General features: G+C 39.4%; 1 protein-coding gene across 1 annotated transcript in view; it reads left to right on the forward strand.

Moving 5' to 3' along the window:
• The window catches only part of LOC134287929 (titin), a 413,960-nt gene that overhangs the window by 291,807 nt on the left and 108,314 nt on the right, over positions 1 to 13,839 (forward strand). The window contains exon 10 of the mRNA XM_062851184.1: positions 8,150 to 8,309. Coding sequence (XP_062707168.1) covers positions 8,150 to 8,309 — 160 coding nt within the window. The remainder of the gene's footprint in view (positions 1 to 8,149; positions 8,310 to 13,839) is intronic.

Consider the following 13,839-nt stretch of genomic DNA (forward strand, 5'->3'; position numbering starts at 1 on the left):
CGATTTGCAGCTGCAGCTCTCCAACGTCGGTCACGCCCAACACTCGCCAGATCACGCTCCACCTGGTCCGCCCATCGTGCTCTCTGCGCTCCACGCCTTCTTGTGCCAACCGGATGGTTAGCAAACACCAACTTCGCAGGGTTGTTGTCCGGCATTCTTGCAACATGCCCTGCCCACCGTATCTTTCCGGCTTTGGCCACCTTCTGGATGCTGGGTTCGCCGTAAAGTGCAGCGAGCTCGTGGATCATCCTTCTCCGCCACACACCGTTTTCCTGCACGCCGCCGAAGATCGTCCTTAGCACCCGTCGCTCGAAAACTCCGAGTGATTGCAGGTCCTCCTCGAGCATCGTCCATGTCTCGTGTCCGTAGAGAACCACCGGTCTTATTAACGTCTTGTACATGGAACATTTGGGGGGTGAATCTTTTTTGACCGCAGTTTCTTCTGGAGCCCATAGTAGGCCCGACTTCCACTGATGATGCGCCTACGTATTTCACGGCTCACGTTATTGTCAGCCGTTAGCAAGGAACCGAGGTAGACGAATTCTTCTACCACCTCAAAAGTATCCCCGTCTATCGTAACATTGCTGCCAAGGCTTGTCCTGTCTCGCTCAGTCCCACCTACCAGCATGTACTTTGTCTTAGCCGCATATGCATATTCACCACCAGTCCGACCTTTGCTGCTTCACGTTTCAGGCGGGTGTACTGTTCTGCCACCGTTCCAAATGTTCTAGCAATAATATCCATGTCATCCGCAAAACAGACAAATTGGCTGGATTTCGTCAAGATCGTACCCCGGCTGTTGAGCCCGGCTCGTCGCATAACACCTTCCAGGGCGATGTTGAATAGTAGGCATGAAAGTCCATCACCTTGTCGTAGTCCCCGTCGAGATTCAAATGAACTGGATAGTTCACCCGAAATCCTTACGCTGTTCTGCACACCGTCCATCGTTGCTCTTATCAGTCTTGTAAGCTTCCCGGGAAAGCTGTTCTCGTCCATAATTTTCCATAGCTCTCTGCGGTCGATACTGTCGTATGCCGCTTTGAAGTCGATGAACAGGTGATGCGTTGGGACCTGGTGTTCACGGCATTTCTGGAGGATTTTCCGTACGGTGAAGATCTGGTCCGTTGTCGACCGGCCGTCGATGAAACCGGCTTGGTAACTTCCCACGAACTCATTTACTTTAGGTGAAAGACGACGGAAGATGATCTGGGATAGCACTTTGTAGGCGGCATTCAAAATAGTGATCGCTCGAAAGTTCTCACACATGTCGCCTTTCTTGTGGATGGGACAGATTATCCCTTCCTTCCACTCCTCCGGTAGCTGTTCGGTTTCCCAGATCTTGACTACTAACTGGTGCAGACAGGTGGCCAACTTTTCCGGGCCCATCTTGATGAGTTCTGCTGCGATACCGTCCTTACCAGCCGCTTTGTTGTTTTTGAGCTGGTGGATGGCATCCTTAACTTCCCTCAGCGTGGGAGTTGGTTCGTTCCCGTCCTCTGCTGCACCAACATAATCATTTCCTCCGCTGCCTTGGTCCTCCGTGCCTACATTCTCTTCGCCATTCAGGTGTTCGTCGAAGTGCTGCTTCCACCTTTCGATCACCTCACGTTTGTCCGCCAGGATGCTCCCGTCCTTATCCCTGCAGATTTCAACTTGCGGCACGTAGCCTTTGCGGGATGCGTTGAGCTTCTGGTAGAACTTGCGTGTTTCCTGTGAACGGCACAGCAGTTCCATTTCCTCGCACTCCGCTTCTTCCAGGCGGCGCTTTTTCTCCCGGAAGAGACGGGTCTGCTGCTTCCGCTTCTGTCTGTATCGTTCCACATTCTGTCGGGTTCCATGCTGCAGCATTACCGCCCAGCATTGGATTGTAAATATTCTTGCGAAATCACATTATGAAAACTATCTTTGGCAAAGTTGTTAGCATGGTCAAGAGCTAGGGTACATACAAACTGCATGCAAAAGTATAAACGTATGCATATGTGTGTATCTCAATAACATGATAATTTAAGTAGGTGGTGTCTTCGACAAAGTTGTTGGCTGGGTCACGGACTATCCAGTGACGAACCAAATAAGTAGGAATTCAACCGTGACGAACCAAGTACAGTCGAGTCTCTTACTAAACGAATTCCTAATAATCGAACTTATTAGACAGGGGTGAGCGATACATGACACTAAGAGCTTATGGGTTTTCTGCTTTTTGGGGATGTGGTCAATTATCTTGGGTGTGTTAAGAGATAGCGCAATACTTTCTTCGGCGAAGTGTCAGGGCTTCAAAAGATCTACCATTTAGAACTTTGGTTCATGTAATTAATTGAAAACTTGGCCGCTAGAGGCGCCATCAACAGTTTGATGCTAAATTGCACAACAGGGACCATATTACCACATTACGATATGCGACAGCTCAAGAGCCTGATAATTTGGAAGGATGGTGTCTTTAGAAAAGTTGTTGGGTACGCCAATTACTTACAGATGATGAGTAATGAAGTTCTGAATTCCTCCACTGGGCGGCGCTAGTGATCATGTAAATTATAAAGACCTCATATCCCTTTCGTGACGAACCAGCACACCTGTGCTGTTGAGCAGTAACAGTTTTGCATATTTTTTTTCATCTGTTAAGTCTTTGTTTTACGTAATGTAAACTGTTTTAATAATTGACCCATTATGTATACTAGCATGTGTGCAAATAAACTTTTATTCACGTTGCAATTCAAAAAATTTCGTAGTATAGAATCCTGATAACTTGGAAAAATGGTGTCTTCGACAAAGTTGATCAGTATGACATAAACATCCATAAAATAGGTAATTCCAGAAACATTGTCCTTCTTGAAAAGTAATTCTGAAGGCACATATTATTAGCAAACAGTTCAAAAAGAATACATACAGGAAACCCCCTGTAGATTCCCCACAAAATACTCAACGAGTACTAAGACCAACCAGACACTATCCAAGCGAAATCTTACGAGAAGTAATCCCAGAAACATTTTTGGAGTTACTCCAGAAGGATGTCCTGGAATAGTCCCCACGCAACTCTGAAAAAAATCCAATAACTTATTCGAATCATCATATGAAATTTACAAATACTACTTCAGAAGAAACTTTTGCACAAATCTCAGTAAAAATAACAAGAGGAACTTCTTTCGGTCAGAGTAGAGATTATTGGAGGTTCTGAGTGATGCCATATATACCATAACATGAGCATAGCAATTTCCTCTTTTCTTTAAAGGTAGTACTAAACATGCTGTCACTTGTGTTTTCTGATCGGATTCCTATGGAATTACTCAGCAGATCATTGAAAGTCGTCAAAACTAACTCATTTTGGATAAAATCTCCTGACTGTCTAGTGGATGAGATTTAAGATTGCCAATCCGCAGATGGCAAGTTTGATTCCCGATAACGCCGAGACATTTTCTTGACTTTCTAATAAGTACTAGTGTTCCATTTTCAGTGAATCTCTGTCATACTGATCAACTTTGCAGAAGACACCATCTTTTTAAGTTATCAGGACTTTGAGCAATGAGATTTATAAAATTTTCAAGTTCACTAGCGCCGCCTAGTGGCTGAATTTCAAGACAAGTGTCTCATTTTATGTAAGAATTTGCCATACTGGTCAACTTTACCGAAGACACCATCTTTCTAAGTTATCAGGATTTTGAGCTATGCGATTTCTAGAATTTGCATGTTCACTAGCGCCACCTACTGGCAGAATTTCGAAATAAGTATCTCGATTTATGTAAGTCTCCTTAATACTGATCAACTTTGCCGAAGACACCATCTTTCCAAGTTATCAGGATTCTGAGCTATGAGATTTCTAAAATTTGCAAGTTCACTAGCGCAGCGCTGCCTAGTGGCAGAATTATTAAATAAGTATCTCGTTTTATGTAAGTCTCTGTCATACTGATTAACTTTGCCGAAGACACCAGCTAAGTTCCAAATGGTAGATCTTTTGAAGCCATGACACTTCGCCGAAGAAAGAATTGCGCTATCTCTAAACACACCCAAGGGGTTGTCCATTTATTGCGTAAGGGATTTTTTTCGATTTTTGACACAAATAAAATTTTTGTATGGATGAAAGTGTACGAGGGGAGAGGGGGGTCTGAGATGGCCAAAATTTGGTCTACGTGGTTTATGAACAGCCCCTAACAGATACCATGAAGGTTAGGCGGTTGCCTATGTTAGCTAATCCAAGATCTGTACTGCTTAAGTATTCCATCAAACCGGAGCCTCTTAAATTGATGTCTGAGCTGCCCCAGATTATATGGTGAGCATAAGCACCACTGCCAACAATTAGCGGAAGGCCTTTTGAAGTGCAGTATGCAATGACTTGCTTGAAAGCATCCGTAGGGGATGGTTCATCATGCGGTAAATAAACCGAACAATAGACGTATTTCCCGTTGAGGTTTCCAACAGATACATCGATTGTGATAGCACATACATCTCTGGTGGTTAGTTCAGAGATAAGTGTAGCAACCAGACGCGCCAACTTGGTCAAATTATTGGGGGGGCAAAGCCTGTTTTTTCTGATTTTTTTTTGTATGGAAAATTTAAAAAATCATCAATTATTGGGGGGGCAAACCTATGCTTGCCCCCCCCCCCCCTAAGTTGGCGCCTATGTTAGCAACTATTGCGTTGTTGACAAGCACACAGGCTCGAGGCATGACACGCGAGTTTGCCATTTCATTTTTACTGAAAGTAGCAACCACCGGATTCACAAGGTTTAGGGTAATTCGCCAATTGTTGAACGGTTAGTACTGGCATTTTTGTTTTCGTTTATTTTTCCGTGCATAATTCCACTTAAGTTGAAAAATATCCAGTGAACGTCTAGATCCACTCATTCCTTATACTTCCCATTGAATTTAAATTCCCTAAAATTCCATTTTCTAAGAGAAAATAGAACATTTGTAGGAGAGGTCTGTTACCCAAATATTGAACGCTTCCTTAAGCTAGCTCATCCTAATGTTGGACGGTTCTCGCTAATTGTTGAACGGTTCAAGCTTTGTTCGTAATTGATGACGTATAACCCGACATCAACCTATCATTGACCTGTTTTTATTTTGACTACCAAACCCAACATAGACCCTACAGTTATCTGATGTGGGTCCAACAGTGGTCCAACATTAGATAAAATTTGACCCAACTTTGACCAGACATCCGGTAATTTTTCACTCTGGCGGAATTTTTTCTGGGTTTTGCGTGTTTTGTGGCCAGTATTATTCAAATGATAGGGATTCGCTTCTTCTTATTCGAAAAGAGCTCTAGTGGACTGACATCGTTTGAAACATGACTAGATGCGAAAAATTACTGAAAAGTCTGACTATTCAACAATTGGATCCTAGATGCATAATGATAGTGTGATAAGAAAAATATTTTTTTCAAATGAAATTACAATGAAAATGTGATTTTAAACAACTTTAAACAGTTAAGGACATCCTTCCAGTTCTTGTAACTATGGTGTGACTTTGATATTCGTGGTCAATTTGCCAGGAAAGCTTATTTCGTAAGAGCAATTCCTTAATATTAATCTTAAGAATTGTGCAGTTTTCGTGTCATCAGCGGTACAAAATTTTCAATCAATGTTTTTGACGTAAAATACGTATAAATTTGTAACTTCATTGGAGCAATATCGTGACACACATGTATACGCATCTACATCATACGTTTACGTTGAGCGAAAATTACTTAAGTTAGATTTATAATAAAATTTTCAGAAACTGTTCAACATTTGGGTGGTGTTCAACAATTAGCGATTTACCCTACTAGATAGAAATTCCCCTTACGAAAGTAAGGTTCTTGGACTAACGCCACTTGGGCTGTGCCATTTTGCATAAGTCTGCGAAGATTGATCGTTACTGTTCTTTTGTGCTGAAGATTGATCTGAGCTATCCTAACCGTTTCCACTACCCAAACTAGGCAAGATTAAACTCTTGACAACCACAGCACAAACAAGAATATCAACAATGAAGCCAGATCGGAATCGATTTGAATGCGCCAAAGGCGATGATGCACAGAATACATTGTTTAAATTGCATAATGCACAACCATATATCGCCCCCTTAATGCTAGAACTAGGTAACTCGTTTTGGAAAATGCCGATAAAAATGGCTGGTAAAACTTATCCTCGTATAAAACACACTCTTTGTTGGTCTTATAAGTTGAATTAATATGTGTTTTCGAGTTTTCAATTGACAAACTTGTGTTTATTGTGGTGTACGTTCAGATATAAACAAATTTCTTGCGATTTCGCAAAACTAGTTACCTAGTTTTAGCATTAAGGGGACGATATGTAGGTGAAAATTTAAACTTAAGATGTTACTATTTACATCTTCATAATCCCGCCCTTATTCAACCTCAAGTATGAGATTAAAGAAGGGCAGCTGGTTGTCTCGGAGAAACACAAGGTCCACCGTGCTGTTGCTCCAGTTAGCGCAGTAAGCAAAGCAAAATCAAAGCAAAGATAACCGTAGACATCGTAGTTGCTACTCCGTGATTGACCAGAACAATCGAAGTTGCACAGAGATCCAATGAATGATGCTTGGGACTAGCTACACATTTCCAAACTACAAGACTAATTTGCAGATATTACAGACTCCAGGAATCCTCATGAAAACGCATTGGTGAAATTACCGCAACTTCTTCTAGTATATAAAGAAAAAAAAAACTCGGAATGATCTCACACAGTTCCATGTCGTCGGATGAATGCAACCACTCCTTAACTCCTTCAATTTTCTGCAATACTGTTTGCTACCACTTTTCACTTTTTTCTTCGAACAATGCATCCATCGCAAGTGCCACAAACACGCGTAACTTTTCGTTTTTCCGCCGAACAATGCAACCTGATCGAGATCCCCATCGCAACTGCTCCAAACACGCATCATTTTTCCCTTTTTCACTTTTTCCTTCGAACAATGCCACCCGATCGCGATTCCCATCGCAACACGCGTTATCTTTCACTTTTTCCCTTGTACCCTCGAAATCGTGAGTAGGTGTCAAAGTCGACCATTGTGGCGGTTTTGTGGTGGTTTTGTGGTGGTTTTGATTGAAATTCACAATAACGATCGTTTCGAAATGGTTGGTGAATTTTGTGATTATGGATCACGTTCTCTGGTTTCAATCGGGAGGTGTGGAATTGGTTGCATTGTTGTTATTGTTGGTTCGTCTACGTGTGTTGGACTGTTTGATTGTGTGGAATAGTCCTGCCTACGTTGCATTGTGGATTTACCGGCTACTTGTATTCTACCGGTTACTTAAGTAGCCGTTACTAAGTAGTCGTTTTCATATAAATATCAACGTGATTGTCGAAAAATGAATGTCGCTGAGTAGCTGGGGGCAACGAGGAATAGCGCATACTATAAAAATTTTTAAATTAAATTTAAAGTTACTTTTTTTAAAAAACGGCTGCTTTGGAGGCCATACTGGAGCAACCGGTAGAGCCTGCTTTTTAGCTTAGGCATATCGTGTAATAGGCACGAAGATACTCAATGCCAAAGGGAATCAAGAAAATTTTCATTGAGGGGGTAGCTCCAAACTTTTGATCCGGAGTAAGTGTTGGTTTTATAAGCATTTATACGATGTTGATACATTTAGAATACATATAATGAGCTGCTAATGAAAGAAACATATAGATGGTGAAGCACTGCATAGAACTTCAGAATTTGATTTCAATATTTAATCATCCAGTTTTAAGGGCAAACGTCTTGAAATCCCGCTTGAACAGTGCATCAGAACTTCAAACGCACAAATCTCTAGAAGCAAGCTTCACACAACAGTGCATTTCATTATTCTGTTCTTGCTTACTCGTAATAAGCTTAAAATAAGAAGATCAGGTGCGCTGGTTTTGTTTACGAAGAGATTTGTGCCCTCGAAATCGTGAGTAGGTACCAAAGTCGGCCATTGTGGCGGCCATTTTGGGATTCTAACAAGTCTGTCCTTAAGGTTTCACTTGGTCACTCAAAAACAACTAAAAAGGAAAAACGTAAAATCTCCACTGATTATGACAATTCCGCTAGGAATGAAAGTCATGTCCCAACCCAACCAAAGTCCATTAACCATTTTTCTTTCCCATCCTGCTGCTGCACACGCCATCCATCCGTAACTTAACAACGCGCGCGCTCTATTTATGGACCTTATTATGATGGACCTCAACCGTCGACAGGACACTCTGCTGCTGCACAACGCGTCCGCCCGGGTTATCCAAACCAATCAGAGCCTGGTGCTGCAGAAGGTGGTGAAACAGTCGGCCGGATATTACGCTTGCAGCGCAATCAACGGCGAAGGGGAAACCGTCAGCAATCAGCAGTTTCTTCGGGTGAAGCGTAAGTACATTTTCTTGGCTATATAGAAGTACTTAGACCAAGCCCACTCATGGGCTCCATCAAGCGTTTTAACGTTAAGTAGAGCCCCGAACAAAGAAGCGAACCGCACCGGTCGCTGCTAAGTAGGGCTCGAAAGCGAAAAGTTTACGTACGGTTCGTAGCAGGGCTTAGAATATAGAGACACGCAAAGTACGGTCTCTATCCGTAGGCTCGTGCGCTCTCTCGCGTTTAGCTCTCTAGGTAGCGTAAAGAGGAGACGAAAGAACATGAGTATGGATTTGTTGCCAGGTATATAGTTTCTAGAGAATGATTTTCTTGTTTTGTATAGGTAGGAATTTATTTTAGTTTGCATCAAATATTTAATTTTTTAATTTTTACTTGTTTTGAAATTTTCAACCAAATAATATCATAGATCGTTACACGAATAACACAACAAATTGTCTGATATACAATTGTGATAGAGTGACAATAGGTTTAAATTGACAAGCTTTGCTTAAATATGTTATGAATAAAGTTTTCCCTTCTTCGCCAATTTTAGGATCATGCATAACGAAAATGTATTGATTTTCTCTTAAAAATAGTTACGATAATTCATAATCGCACCTTTAGTTTTTGATTCGGCCGATCGTTTCGAAATCAATATTTGAAGAAATGTATAGTGATTCAGTGAGTTTTGCTATTTTAACACGTACATGTTTGAGCCGGGGTTTCTACGCAGCAAGTAAAGTTTGGTTTCGCACATTTAGAAAAATGTCCAAATAAATAACTCGCGAAGTTCGTTCCGACAAGTTCCAAAATTATCGTCATCCGTCGCAGATTCCGGTGAGAAGATGTGCGTATATTCTAACCCGAAACGATACCATTTGACGGTAATAAGTGACCACAAGGTTTTCTTTCTTCACTTTCCGGGCTGAGATCCCCCGCTTTGAAAGAGCTGTGCCTTGCCTTTCGTTTGGTCGTGTATATTTCGAAAAAGGCAAAGGAATTTTGGTTTGATTGCTGTTTTTGAAAATGGTGGTCATCAGTGGGTGGTTTATTAAATGTAAATTTAAAAATATAAATTAAATAAACGAGACATTAGGAAGAAAGAGTGCGAAATGGGTAACTTCACCCTTGTAGAAACAATAGGGCAAAGCAGAAAAAAATCTGCGAAGACCCCATGTGAAAAGGAGGTTCGACATTAGATCTATAAAAACAACCCAACAATTGGGGAGATCTTTCCAATATTATACATTTATTCATAGCTCTATTACCCACATTTTCATATATTTAAAACATTCATCATCATGTAATCTGGATCGTTTGGCACAATATATCCACGCATCCTTCCTCCCCTGTAAATTCGAGAAGTACCTTGCCGAAAGAAAATATTCTGTACTCCAAGTGTTTCGAAGAATCATCTTTGCGCGTAAATACAACGCAGTAGCCCTGGCCGCTTCGATGCATGTGTCATATCTCTGATATGCTGCAAGCATTAATATTTACAAGAAAAGTAACACGATTGCTTTCCAGGGTGATTACGTACTGGCTGCGTATGTATAAGATTAGATAAGACTGTACCTAACTCAATTCAGATATCATAGAAATACTACAGTTATTTTTTTTGTAAAACAAACTTTAATCATACCGATAAAAATCTAAAAAAATGTAGTCGAGCTGCCAAGTTTCATCAATTACAATAGGCGGTGTGCAGGACTGTCATACTGTAGGTTCCTCGTTATAGAAAAAGCATGGTGTTGGATGTTAAAAAACAACAATTGTTGTATGAAGTGCCATAATGAGCCCTATGTACTTTGACAAATACGCAGTCTACTTCAAGCGCATAGAATCTGCTTCCAACAAAATATTCATATACCAGCATCCAATAGATCGCAATATATATTAAGATTTCCGATTGATGCTTTGTAACTAAAAGGTTGTGACTGAGTATAGAATTAGCTGATGTTAACATACACGTTAATGAAAAAAGGTTGCGCAAACTTATCGCAGACTGTCAGAAAACAGCTTCTACTATGACCAGGATTCAAGAATTTTGACCTACGCGAAGTTGTGAAGGAGACAACTACGTTATAAATGTGTTGGAAATGCAAGGGATGTAATTATTCAATAAACCAAATTATTAAAAAAGATGCTCAAAATCTCAAATTCAGATAAATTTCTTGCGAGAAAGGCAACATGGATATCGAAGAGATGGATATTATTTTAGATAAAAATTCAACTCACAAGTCGAACAGTAAGCAACAAACATATAATTTAAAAAAAGATTGCTTGAATTCCGGGATTGAATATATTCATACATTATTGAGAAAATGATATCTTTAAATGCACCAAAATTGGTACAAATCTCCAAGGGAATTATTTATTTCAGTTCAATTTTTACTAACTGTTTTCAGTCTTATCCAAACCCCCTTCTTTCAAAATATGAGCACAGATTATTATACTGAATAAGATAAGATTTAGAAATACGCAAAATATTGCGATGATATACAGAAGTGCAAAAAACCGATGGTACGGATAGAATGGAGACCACTGGTGCGCAAAGGCGACCGATCATTATTTTACTCACATGGAAACGAACGACCGGTGCGAAAATGGGTGGATAACGAAATTAAAAATCGTTAACGACGTGCTGTTGCGTGTGTAGTATAAAGCCCACGAGTGGGCTTGGTCTTAGGGAGCTATTCCCGCTTCTTTTTTGTCTCTCGATTCCACTCCCCTTCACATCACACCTTGACCCAACCGGCCCGAGGAAGTCCATTCAATCTCGCTCACTCATTCTCTCTGTCTGTCTCTCTCGTCGTCGTCCGTGGGAAATGACCGGAAATTTTCCATTGAAATATCCATTGGTGCCAGATCGCAAATCAATCTCCGGGCGAGTCCCACTTCCTGATGGGAGGGCGCTCCAATCATTGTCGGTTATTGATGCAATATACCTAGGTACCTACAACGCCCGGTGGGAAATGATTGGATTGAGCTTAACTGTGCGGGAGGCGATTGATTACATCGCAGGAGTGGAAACTTGAAACTAATAAAACGTTACAGATTTGTGCCACGTGAGGATAATTCGTTTTGTTTTGTTTTGGCACGAAAGGTTCGGTTTACAATTGTGTAATGATGACAAAAGCGATATAATTAATCTAGACATGCAACACACATATGTCTATATACACATATTGCATTTTAGTATGACCACATGAAATTGTTTAATTGCAAAACATTTAGGGGAGACTGAGGAGACTTGATCCCTGGGGAGACTTGTTCCCCCCATATTTGCTCGGAATCAAAAACATTTTTCTTCTAGCATATTTTTTCCAAAACTACTCTTGGACAAACGACTATGTTTTGGCTACAAGTGATTTCGATTGTACATTGCATTATTTTTTAACGGCTGATGATTTGTTTTCAGTTCTTCAGAAATCTTTTGGGCGACTCCGAAAAATCTCAATGACTTTGTGAAAATTAAACCAAATCGTGTCAAAATTTCACAGCACATAGTTTAAATAGAATACTTTCAAACTTATTTATCCAAATAAGGCTGTTGTTACAATACATATTCTAATTATTTCAGCTTAGTATACACAACAGTGACATGGGGAGACTTGATCCCTCGAGGATTACACACACATTATACATGTGAAAAATAAAATTCTATTCGGAAGCCTCTATTTACTTGAAATTCTAGTCTATTCAACGATAAAATGTGTCAGATAATTATAACTTTAGTACAAACTAAGAAAAGGGGGATTAAGTCTCCCCATTTTGAAAATACGGCATATCCATAAAAATTTAAGGAAATCTTACAATTTCAAACACTCCAAATTCATCGAAAATACAAGAAAACTCGAAAAGAAAATGAATAAGAAGACTCTGGAATTATTTTCCCTTTAAATAAACCATGTGCTCAAAGGGGGATCAAGTGTCACCCATTTTTGAAAAATACATCATAAGACATGCCTCCATAAAAACACAGTTTTGAAAACTTTAACAATAATTTAAAGGCCTTCTGTTGTGTATTAACTTGCAATAGATGTTTACCTGCCATTTTGTACGGAAATCTGATCTAGTTTTGGGTTTTTTTTTTAAGTTTCAGGTAAATTAAGAAAAAGGGATCAAGTCTCCCCAGTCTCCTCTACAGTGAATTGTACACAGTTATATGAAAAATGATAGATTCATCCCACAGAAACCCAATGCTTAGGGAATATTTAAATGCAAAAATGGTAAATTATATCTTTCAACGAATGTCGTTAACTTATTTTGCATTATTCAAGCTTTCAATCTTGATTTATGTAAGTAACAGCAAGAGATATTTCTTAACTGACAATGGAGCTGTGTACCTGTTTTTACCGGAAAAAGTTTCTTTGTGAAATTAGGAACTTCTCCGCCCTACTACAGGGGATGGCCAAAGTGTTTGGGATAGGCATCTTTTTTTCTCCTACAAAAAAAAATCAACATGCTGTAACTTTTCATAGAGTGCATAAAAAAACTCAAATTTTGACTGTTTGTCAACCTATTATATGTGCAACATTGGTACAAATTTGGGCTCGATTGATTAATTTTTAGCGAAGTTAGAACCGTTCCGGTAAAACACTATTTTTAGACAACTATTTTTTGAGCTGTCACATCTCGAAAACCAGTGAACTGAATTGAATGATTTTTTTAACGTTTATCAACAATATATTGATACTTAATACGACGTAATAAAATGTAATATTTTTTCACGGCGAATTAAGTTATACCGGGTTGAAATTTTTACCAATATAGAGGAAAATAAATCAAATTTACAATACCACACAAAAAATATTAAATGTGTTCTTCCTTCAATCTAAATAGGCTCTAATATATCTGATTAGAGATAATTTGATAACAGAAGTGGAAAATATTTGGATATCAACACTAAAATTTATTTACATTGGTTTAAAAAAAATTTTTTTTTCGAGAAAAATCCAAAAAGTGTCAATTCATGATAACTTTTTTCAACGTTTAAAAAGTATCTATGTTTTAATAGTTTGTAAAGCAATTACATATTGTTAGTGTACGTTCAAAATTTCATTCAATTCGGTTCACTGGTTTCTGAGATATGACAGCTCAAAAATGCGATGTCTAAAAAATAGTGTTTTACCCGAACGGTTCAAATTTTGCGAAATATTAATCAATCGAGCCCAAATTTGTACCAATGATGCACATATAAGTAATAGGTTGACAAACAGTCAAAATTTGAGATTTTTTTATGCACTCTATGAAAAGTTATAGCATGTTGAACTTTTTTGTGAGAGAAAAAAAGTTGCCTATCCCAAACATTTTGGCCATCCCCTGTAGATATGGTCGGCGTTAAGTCAGACCGGACCATTCGCTTTTCAATGGTTTCGAGAAAATGTACTGCAACCACATTAAATTTCAAATCTAGGGCATTATTTTCAGAAATACTATTATTCTTTTATGTAAGGACACATCTGCATCAAAATAACGTCGAAAAGTTCAGGTTCAACGAGTTTCTCAGCTTAACTTTACCTGCCCGAAAAATCGCGTAGTC

The sequence above is a fragment of the Aedes albopictus genome, chromosome 2 (genome assembly GCF_035046485.1).
Source record: "Aedes albopictus strain Foshan chromosome 2, AalbF5, whole genome shotgun sequence".
NCBI classification, from domain to species: domain Eukaryota; kingdom Metazoa; phylum Arthropoda; class Insecta; order Diptera; family Culicidae; genus Aedes; species Aedes albopictus.